The sequence below is a fragment of the Syngnathus leptorhynchus genome, chromosome 4 (genome assembly GCF_054491065.1).
Source record: "Syngnathus leptorhynchus isolate UIUO chromosome 4, UIUO_Slep, whole genome shotgun sequence".
NCBI classification, from domain to species: Eukaryota; Metazoa; Chordata; class Actinopteri; order Syngnathiformes; family Syngnathidae; genus Syngnathus; species Syngnathus leptorhynchus.
In genome coordinates, this window is record NC_141198.1 from 7,854,008 (window position 1) to 7,864,381 (window position 10,374).

Consider the following 10,374-nt stretch of genomic DNA (forward strand, 5'->3'; position numbering starts at 1 on the left):
TCGGCAATTGGCAAAAAAAAAGCTTTATTATGTGGATTTATATTATTATTCAAGGATAAGTGTTATGTGAAAAGCAGGATATAAAGTGACATAACCATTTGAGGTGTTGTTGTATTCTCTAATAAACACAGAATTTAAAAAAACAGGAATTGCTTACAAATGTACAGCCTTTATAAAGTATATCACAAACTCCTATTACAGCAGTACTTTTCCAAATGCCCTTGTATCACAAATAACACAGATAATGCAGATGTTTCCATCTTCTTCCCAAAAAGACACGACTTTTAGCTCGCGTGGAGTTGAAGCATATATGCATGTGCCGTTACCGCTTCACCTTGAGTATGCAACCTACAGTAATACAATTATACTGACATTGCAAGCAGTTGAAAGACATTCGGAGAGCATTAGCGAAATCATTGCTGTTGTCCTTAGCGGCTGTAGACATCCGGCTATACAGTTTGTCGTGACATCCGGAAACAATTGGTCGCCATAACTACACTACGCAGTGTGCGAGTTGTTTGCACCAAGCAGGCACTGATGCAGATATTTGGCTGAGGATGTGTTGATTGCACCATAGAACAGAACGATGCGTTGTCATTCAACACTCGGTAGGGTTGTAAAGAAGAAACATTTGGCATGCTTTGCGGTACAGTTGTCCTTTTCATTTGTGCATGAAGAAAAACGCCTAGTTGATCCGTGGCGTCGTTTTCATTTTTACGTTACAGTGTTTTGCGTATAAAGCAGGCTACACAGTGCTTGGGCTCCTCGTTGCCTCTTGTGTATCTTTACACGGCGATACACTGCTCACAAAATTTCTGGCATATCGGGCTTTTGGGTAAAACTTCTGGATGAACCTAAAATGGACTGTCCACATTTAGTGACGCTTTGAATACACAATCAACATTTTTTCTGTACTTTTCTGCACAATTTGCTGTTCTCTGACAAGGATCTGGATTTAAACAGGCCCACGATCCAGTTGACATCTACCATTGCTTGCTATTGTCAGACTTCAAACAAATGTTCTCAGAGGGCTGAGTTTAGAGTGTCAGTGCCATCAACAGGTTGCAGCTGAGATGGAGAGACTGGAAGAGTCACCGAGAGGCATAGAAGTGGACGTTGTTGAAGAAAAAAATAGCTCGTGATTTTTGCTCGTGTCGGAGAGCAGCAAGTTATGAAAAAAAGAAACGTTCCATAAGTGGGACATCCCAAATTTTGAGGTCAAATTCAGTATCCAGTGACGCCATCCATTATGGGTCATAAGGGTTTCCTAAAATTGCCAAAAGAAGAAATGACTGTGCCCTTACTAAATGAAAGTTCTTCCACTCAATTCAAAATAGTTGATTGGCACCAAGATGCCACGGGATGGCACTTAAGCAGTACTTTCACAAAAGATGGGACTGATCCTCAAAACAGTGAATTAGTGAATTTCAGCAAATGCTTTTTAGTTAAAGCCGTCCCGTAAATTTGAGCTGGTTCACCGTAGTCCATTTTAGGAAGGATAAAGCCGATTGCCTGCAACATTTTGTGAGTCGTGTAAGTGTGTGTGAGCGTGTGCATTCGAGAGCGACGGCTTTAAACTGTCCTGTCAGCCCCAGTACGCTTCCGCACAACCCTTTCTTCTTTCACCTGATCCACTGCCAGAGTCTCCAACTCTGCCTGGGGCGGGGCCAAGGGAGGGGTCTCATGGGGGATGCGGTGAGCCACCCCCACGTGAGCCCTGTACTGGCGGTCTCGAGCCGGGCTGTGACGGGGACTGGCCGTGGCCCCCGAGGCAGTGACGGGCGGGCGTTCCGAGGCAATAGGCGGTATGACGGCGGGTCGTTCTCGTACCACCTGCAGATCCGTAGACTCTCTCCCCGCCTGCAGGAAGGGCGTCGGGTCAGGCATTGCGTCCACCGTATCCCGCAGGAGCATCCGCTTGCCGTCCGCGCCGAGCCGGTACACCTCGGTCAGCTCGGGGTGAAGCGGCTGGGAGAGGCTCTTCCTCATACGGCGGCGCGGGGTTTCAGGTTGTCTGTCTTTGGGCGGCGGAGGAGTGGGCTTGAAGGTGACGGGGCTGACGTTGGGGCTGGCCTCCGAGGAGCTGCCCGCCAGAAGTTTCTTCTTGGTGGCGTGAAGCTGTGACGTGAGGTAAGCGATGGTGCTGGCTCGCTGCTCCAACTCTCCGGACAGAACGGCCAGCTTGTGGCTCTTCATTTTCAGCTCCTCCAGGTACTTCTTCTCCCGCTCCTTGATGGTGTTTTCCAGCACGAAGATCATGGCGTTCTTCTGCTCCAAGTCCCTCAGCAGCTCTGTGTTCTCTTCCTCCTTCTTCTTCAGCTCTGCCTCCAGCTCCTCGCACCTCCTTTGCAGCTCCCGGCATCGCACCTCACCGCTGTCTGCACGAGCCGTAGCAATCGGTTAGGACAAGTTGGTGAGCAGTACAACTGTGACACTTTGATCTGTTTTAATCAAATGCTAAATGATATGCCCCGTTCCTCATGTTTCAGGACTCTCTAAAACGGCATGTGTGTTCAAACATCAACATTGTATCGTCAAAGAGCGCAAGCCCTTTTCAATGCTTAAGATTGCTCGATAATAGTAAATAGAGTTGCGAAAACTCGTAGTTTTGCCAAATTGTGACAGGTTTGAGCCGATATATGCTGAATTAGATGTTCATGGGCTGTATAACACCACTATGATCTCATTCAGCCCAATATGATTTGAATTGTTAGTTAAAATGTAAATGTATTTATAAACTATTTTTCAATGGATTAATCTCATTTCATTATACATATTAAATAAATAAACAAACAAACACATTTCACCAACTTTTGTTTGAGACCAATAAAAGAAGGCCTCCTCATTTGGTTTGTGGGGAATTTTTAACCACGTAAAGAAAACAAACCAGGGGCATTTCTAAGGCGACAAGCACATCATTATGCAAGTGGACAGTTGCATGGAGACTAGTGCTGTGTGCACTCCTGTCTCACATTACACCAAGGACCTTGCTCTCTGATGACCTTTGTTGCTTTTAGATATGACGCAGTAGAATGTATCAAGTACTGCTTTTTTAATGTCATATTAGGATCATAAAATGAGAAAAAATCATGAGTATTGTGTGTTTGTTCTGGATTTTTAACATGAGAACTGTATATTGAGGTGAAATGATGACATGTGCCGCATGTGTTTTTCGTTGCGGTATGTTATCAGGCGCCGTGATGCTGAGCAACCGTGCATTAGGGCTGTGACTCTTAATCCCATTTCCTGCACTTCAATCTGGCCCACATTGACATGATAGTGCCTCTCATGAGCAAGCCTCTTATGATACTCTAAAAAACTGGACTCGAGCTGCATTAGGCCTGCCTGGAGCTTCCCTGGCTGTTAAACAACTGTCCTGTTAGCCAGTATCAATGCTCAAGTCACATGATGTCACGGCCATGGCAACGTGGGGGTTGGGCACTTGGCAATGAGCAGACAGATCTAATCAACAATGAGGAAAGCAATGACCCACAAAGCAATGATTCAGAGCTCGTCGCCTGTATTCTTTTAAGATACACTTTCACAATCTTACAATTTTTTTTAGGAGGAAAAAAAAAAAAAAAGTGATCCGAATCAAAGAACCTTTGAAATAATGAGGGTCTGATACGAGCAATGGATGTAGCAATGGAAGAACACTCTTGGTAACAGGAGCTTACCTGAAGGATCGGAGCTTCGCACAGTGAGCTCATATGTCAGGTCTGAAAATACAAGAAGGTGATGGATGATCAGCAAGCCCACAGTCACAATTCAATCAGCAGCACAGGCACTGTTTCCATGTTCCTCAATGAATACTGCCTCCCAGGTCCCACAAATTTAGTCAACGTAATTCTTCACAAACAGTTTAAACAAGTAGCAAAAGGTGACTTGATATTTTACTACCATGTGTACCACACACCCTCTTGAGTGTCCCCTCACCTGTGCATTGCTGCTGTAATCGTCGGATCTCTGCGTGCAGCCCCTTCAAAGTGTTGGCGTGGTCCTGCTGGAGGAACAACAGGTTCTTCTGGGCGCTATGCAGCTGATTCTCCAGCGTAACGTTGGCCGATGCCATGGCTGATAACATCACAAAAAAAGAAGAAGAAAAGGACGTTATAATGTAAACAAGGGTCATTTGAAGTGCATGAACATGATATTTCACAGCCATCTGCCTTCATTGATATCTGACAATCCATCGAGAATGGAGGCAAAAATAGAAATGAGACAACCGAGCAAGTGAAATTATCCAGGGAAGTATGGACTTATCTTCAATACCCATCACCAGGGATAAACAATTAATTCAAAAGGGGCTTGAATGTTCGGAGTAAAATTGTGCTGCCTGGAGGAGTTGCCAATATGTGACTGAAACTCAACTTGACAAAATGCTGCTCTTTTTTAGGTTATTCTTTATGTTCAGTGCACTCTTGTGCTGAATGATGACATCACTGCACGGTCACCAAATGCATGATTGCTTTACCACATCTCAGGTCTTGTCAATTCCCATTAACATTCCCGAAAGTCAGTCGCAGCTGGATCACGACTGTGACATAAAGTTCTGACAATTTTATAACCCCAAAGGCTGGTATATACTACAAGGTTATACAGTTTTTTTTTTTTGGAACATGGCCATTGTGTATATTTCATGATCGGCTGTTGTGACTACTTTTCGAATTCTTTGCCTGTCCGGGTACTGCAGCCAAACAAATGTACTATTTTGTACATTGTGCCTCTTTTAAAGAAAACAAAATGAAACAAACTTGAAATGGGTGCTGAACCTGGAGCACAATGATTTAAATTGTAATGGGCCTCCTGAGAGTGACATAAGCGTATACGTGATCCGTACTTCCCACAGCCTTGCACCCTCTGATGTCACTATACAATAAATAATACAGATCATCAATGCCTGGACACATGCCTTGGACTGCATTGCTTTAAGAGGAAAACATTGAAAAAATATATTTAAAAAAATAACTGGATTTGCATTGATGAGCCAGAAAGGCTAAAGAGATGATCCATTATTGATGAGTAATGCTGAGTCCTTCCAGTAAAGCATTACTCTCATCCCAGCCCTTTCCTAGAATAGCTCGGATTGCTTTCCGTGTTTTTTCTAAGGCGTGACCTCACTTGGCACTAACACGAGACATGCCTTCACATCAAGGTGACTCGAGAATCGTGTAAGGCAGGACAGCGAAGCTCCTTGCACGGCTGCGTGTGCATAATGTGGCTCTTTGAGTGCAACTAATTGCAACATATACAGCAGAGTGCGGCTTTGCCACCCCCCCCCCCCCCTTCGCTGATTCTAATCAGTATAATAAAACAGAAATACCACACATCCAAGTAAAAGCAGTGAGAGTTGCTTTGTTGCAACACACCCACTTCTGTTGAATGTTCCACATACAGCATTAATAATCAATGAACTGCAGCAGCAGGAAACATTAGCCACGAGCTAACATCCTCAGTACGGCACTCCCTCACAATTGTAGATGATGCTCAGGCAGGACACAACGTTAGGTAGCTCATGAGACACGTGCTTTGATTTACGCCATCTGAGGCATTTGGAAAAGCTCCATGTGATGCAGTGCACTTCCATGTCATTGCAAACGACAACCACCAGTATATTTGCATAGGCAGCAGAGTCATTTCAGTAAAAATAAACAGGCTCTGGAATAGATTTATAAATAACAGTAGATACTGGGGCTGCTTGATTAGGGATAAACTCATAATCACGATTATTTTGTTCAATATTGAAATCACGATAATTTACAAGCTAAAAAGTTCAAACCTAAATGTTTACATATGGTGCAGGATTTCTGTAAGGTAAAATCGGAACTTTCATATTCCACATCACTGCTGTCCCTTGTTCTTCCACCCTAGTTCACAACTCGCAATCACACAATGAAATAAAATCTTTCTGGTGCATTTTTAAACTTTTAGAGGCGGATGATGAAATACACATTTTTAAATGTCAAAAGGTCGTCAAAAAAAATAATAATCTGACAACGTAAGAGTATGTATCTGAAAAATCAATACTCAAGTATTGTTACGTTGTTACTTTCCTCTAATGACAAGGTGGGGACATTCATTCATTTGGATCATTTCTTGACCGTGCAAGCTTACCTGATGAATGTGTCTGTACTGTGCGTGTGCGTGTGTGTGTGCGTGTGTGGGGATGGTGCATACTTCGTTCGCAGCGCACTTCCACTTTCAGCACCTGCATTGCGGACAGCACCCAACAAAGTGACGTTGCAGCCTGGCGGCATCACATCAGCCAGGCCACGCCGTAAAAGTCTTTGCCATATTAAGTGAGCACAAAAGCATCTTGATCGGTAACCAAGCTAAAAAATGCTCTTGTCGCAATAGCGGTAAACAAAAGGCCGTGCCGAGTGGCACGGCTTAACCTACATTTGCATCAGATCGCTTCCTGTTGTATTTATCAGGACATGCACCAGCGCCGCAGCTTTTCAACATTGTCTCCTTTCAGAAGAAGATACGTCCTTGTCATGTCTACGACGACTTGGCTATGACAGGTGCAAGATGCTTTGTGCATTGTGGACGTTATGAGGCAAACAGGAAGGCAACCACGAGGATTTTGGACACAATATATCACTATCGTTTATTCACGGATGAAAGGGCATTTCTAAGACATAAAAGCTCTTTCACAGTGAACATAATCAGAGGTGGCAACCTGCTTGAAAGCATGCGGAACTGACAATGTACGTTCGCATGCGCATGGTTCATTTAAACACAAGACGAAGGCGATCACGAGAGTCTTTGAATGAAAGAAGGCGTTCATAGAATGCAAGCTTAGCCGACTTAGCTAACGATCTAATATAACACACCCCTCGCCTCCCGTTTCATATGACGTCGTGTGCTTTCTTACCTTGCGGAGAAAACGAACCCCGGCCGTGGACAATTGGACCAAAGATTCAAACTAGCAAGCCACAGCGGCTTAAGGACGTTGCGCCTGGGCGAGCATGTCGCTGATGCTGCCGAAAGGCGAGAGTGGGGAGGGGGGTGGGGTGGGGGGGGGGGGGGGGGCGGCTGTGTCCGTCTGGCCGTCTGGATCAGGTTCCTATCATCTCCCTATGCGACCGCACCAAATAAAGCGATGCATCATGGGAAGTCACCATCTCAGCTGTAAGTATTCCAACAAAGTTTGTTATCTTATCTACCACCACCAACAACAACAACAACAATAGCAGCAACACCAGCACTGTCAGCAAATAACCCATAGAAATGTTTCGAGGGGAAATGACAATTGCATTTAACCTGATGTTGTTAGGCGTTTACGGTTTGCACTTGCCAGCGTCATTGCCATAACAACAGACTGGCACATGTTCACAAGTGATGCTATGGCTCCATCTAGTGGCAAAATCGGATTTTGAAGGTAAAGCAAGTGGGACGGGTTCTTCTGACGTTTACTTCATTACGTAAGGCGTGTTTTAATGTCAAGATTACGTTTCTTTATTTGCCAAATATGCGATCGTCCATACATAGCACATTATATATAAATCAACTTCATCTTTCAAAATACTTTTTGAAATCAGATTACACAGTAGCAATTTGAACTTCATCCGTCCTGTGGCGTTTGCAAGAAGGTAACCCGAGATCCCCATTCATTCAGACTAAATCAGGGGTTAGGGTCAAACTCAAAGTAAATGGAGGCCGTATTCCACAAAACAGTGGTTCAAGTGGCAAAAATGTACAACCAAAACAATTTCTTCCCATCTTTATTCCAGTTTTTCTCAGTTATTTTGTTAAATTCCTCAGATCCGACACAATAATAATAATATAATACATTTTATTTATTTATTTTTTAATTTTTTAATTTTTTTATTTATTACATTATATGTAATACTTTATACTGTGTATAGTTAGACCATTTTCATAATGGTCGTGTACAATTAGAAGCCAATTTGTTCACTTGCATTTGGCATTGTCTGAAGTAAATGTCACATTTTTATATCTTGCACTAATGTAACAATGAAGGAAATGGTTGCTTTAATGAAGAGTCAGATTTTTTTGTCACATTTTAATTGCTTTTCAGGTTATGTATTTGGCAACAGGATGTAGGGTTGTTGTGGTTTAACAATCAAAAAATTACTGTTGGGGCGGCTTCAAAATGGGATTGGTGGCCCCCCTTGTCCACCACTAGAACCGGCAGTGATAGGAATCCATCCCAGGGGCCACTTGAAGATTAAATGCTGCAAATAAACAAGGTCTGTTGTTTTTTACATCTGCACATCAGATTTTTAGTGCCTCTGAGATCTCCATTGGTCTCGGGACTCCGTCTGGTCTGACTGCGCTACTCATCCTTTAGTTCATGGCTCCAAATAAAACAGAAGATGCCTGCCAAACAAAACCAAAAGCAGAATTATTTTCTACTGCATGTGTCCAGACTAAATACAAGAACAAAATTTTAACCCTGAAGTTTTGCCTGGTTGTGGAAATTCCCATCAACGCTTTGTCAAGATTCATCATAATTTTGTAGGGGTCAGTGTGAAGCTCTCCTCCCAGCAGGGCAGCTCCTTCGCAGCTTCGTACAGAACACTCTGTCTGAGCTGAGAACATTTTATTTTCACCACCTTGTCTTTCTTCAACACCTCATTGACCTTGACACCATCTTGTGTTTCCACATTTGCTCAAGATCACAGGTGCTGTGTCCACAACAGGGATGTGGACACTGAGGTGGTTGAGTCCATAGGGATCCATGCTTGACTATCCGCTTTCAAAAGAACTTCTGACGATGACCACAAAACAACACGCCGGCCCAGCTGCTTGAATGGAAACGCAACACCAGATCCTCACACCTAACAGGAAAGCCATGGATTACTACCTCATCTTCCTCAGCCATCTTCAGTGAAGCCACTGACATCCTTGACACCACACTTGAAGGATCTGCATTGTCTAAGACACAAATACACTTCAAATGCAAACTGGCCCAACTGCTTCATCTATTTTAATAATGATACTTTCAAGCCCGATGCTGTATGCTGATTATTCCTGCAGTGCATATTGTGCTGTTTGTGGCCAATAGGATTGAGTTTCTTTTCAGGAAATTCCTTCTATGCTGTATTTTCATTGAGGCAAGGGCACTGCTTTGCCTTGAAATTCTATTACAAGTCCTCCTGGGTCTGCGATGAAAAGATCCTTTATCTGCCACTCACTCCAACAAATTACCGTGACTGACACCTTGGCCAGAACTATTTAAAGCTTCTATTAATCCAAAACAAATCGTAAAGCAGCATTTTCACACATTTCCTGTATGCTTTAAATAATCTATGCTGTGCATGTGTGCCTCGTGCAGTGCTCTGACTAATGCAACGTGAGAATTGAACCTGGGTAATAATGGTGCATAAAAACACTGCAGCTGTCACGAAAACAACACTTAACCCATAGCACGTGGCAAACTGCACAATACATCAAGTTGGACTCCACAAAGGTATGATTCTGTGTGTGCACCATCCGGTGCTGTGTGCCGTGCAATGACTCATTTACACAAACTTGACAGAGGAATTGAAGGTTGTGTAAACACAGTTGCTGAGAAGGCTGCTGGTGACCTGACAGGGTGAAGTGAAAAGGGCCAGAAACAACAGCCACAAACCATCACCTGCCCACCAAATAACTGGGAGTTGACCAGCAATAATTGTGTGGTCCTGCAAAAGTACTGGGACACCTGTTCATAAGAGAATGAGTCCAAACAGGGATGGTCAGTCACCAATGTTGGATGGGACGTTTTGGATCACAAGTTTTATTTGAGTTTTGATGGCATTGAGGTCATGGCTTTCAAGTTCCTCTACAACAAAACTGCTTTCAAGTTCCTCCACAACCAGAAATGATCCAAGCATATTTTTCCAGATCTTACTTTGTACACTGGAACAGGATGAGAAATAGACCTGCCCAAAAATATTTTCTCTGCACAAGATGAATTCATTGATTAAATGATGAGCTGTGTCTTAGCACATTTGTTTTACCAAACAAACGAGCAAACAAACAAAAGGTGGGATGTGTGTGTGTGTGCAAAAGGTAGAGTGTTTTCTGACCACTGTAGACGTGCCCACTGTGCCCTTCCTGCGGTTTGGTTCTATACGTGGTGTGCAAAGCAAAATAGAGTGTCTCATTGAGGTATTGTTGTTGGCATAATACAATAAATTTGGATTAAAAATAGAATTTCTAAACTGCCAGAGTGGTAAAACACTGCAGATTTTCTTGGAGTAATTGTTTCTGTTGCCATATGGAAATGTGTTTTGGCAGAAGATTAGGGATCTGTTTAGCTAAACCAAATACCCAAAGTGTATATCGTTTGCGGTGGAAGATTGATTCTGCTTGCAAATTTTATTTGAAAAGTGCAAATCCATACACATCAAGAGAGGCGCA

The 10,374-nt window shown here is 43.3% G+C and overlaps 1 protein-coding gene and 1 long non-coding RNA gene across 2 annotated transcripts; one reads left to right on the forward strand and one right to left on the reverse strand.

Moving 5' to 3' along the window:
* Positions 1-2: 2 nt before the first annotated feature.
* Positions 3-7,015, reverse strand: ccdc92 (coiled-coil domain containing 92). The gene is made up of 4 exons (XM_085910882.1): positions 6,878-7,015; positions 3,937-4,074; positions 3,678-3,719; positions 3-2,378 (listed from the first exon to the last, which is right to left on the reverse strand). The coding sequence occupies exons 2-4, from the start codon at positions 4,070-4,072 to the stop codon at positions 1,573-1,575; spliced, it is 984 nt and encodes a 327-aa protein (XP_085767008.1). The 5' UTR covers positions 4,073-4,074; positions 6,878-7,015; the 3' UTR covers positions 3-1,572.
* Positions 7,016-7,032: 17 nt separating this feature from the next.
* LOC147057867 (uncharacterized) lies at positions 7,033-10,144 on the forward strand. Its single transcript, XR_015065952.1, has 3 exons — positions 7,033-7,134; positions 8,045-8,216; positions 8,645-10,144. It is a non-coding gene; the product is annotated as an uncharacterized LOC147057867 (long non-coding RNA).
* The last annotated feature ends 230 nt before the right edge of the window (positions 10,145-10,374 follow it).

Coding starts and splice junctions, on each gene's coding strand:
- ccdc92 (XM_085910882.1), bottom strand. CDS start 4,072: ATGGCATCGGCCAACGTTACGCTGGAGAATCAGCTGCATAGCGCCCAG. Junction 3,720..3,936: donor ATTACAGCAGCAATGCACAG/GTGAGGGGACAC, acceptor TTGTATTTTCAG/ACCTGACATATGAGCTCACT. Junction 2,379..3,677: donor GCGAAGCTCCGATCCTTCAG/GTAAGCTCCTGT, acceptor CGGCTCGTGCAG/ACAGCGGTGAGGTGCGATGC.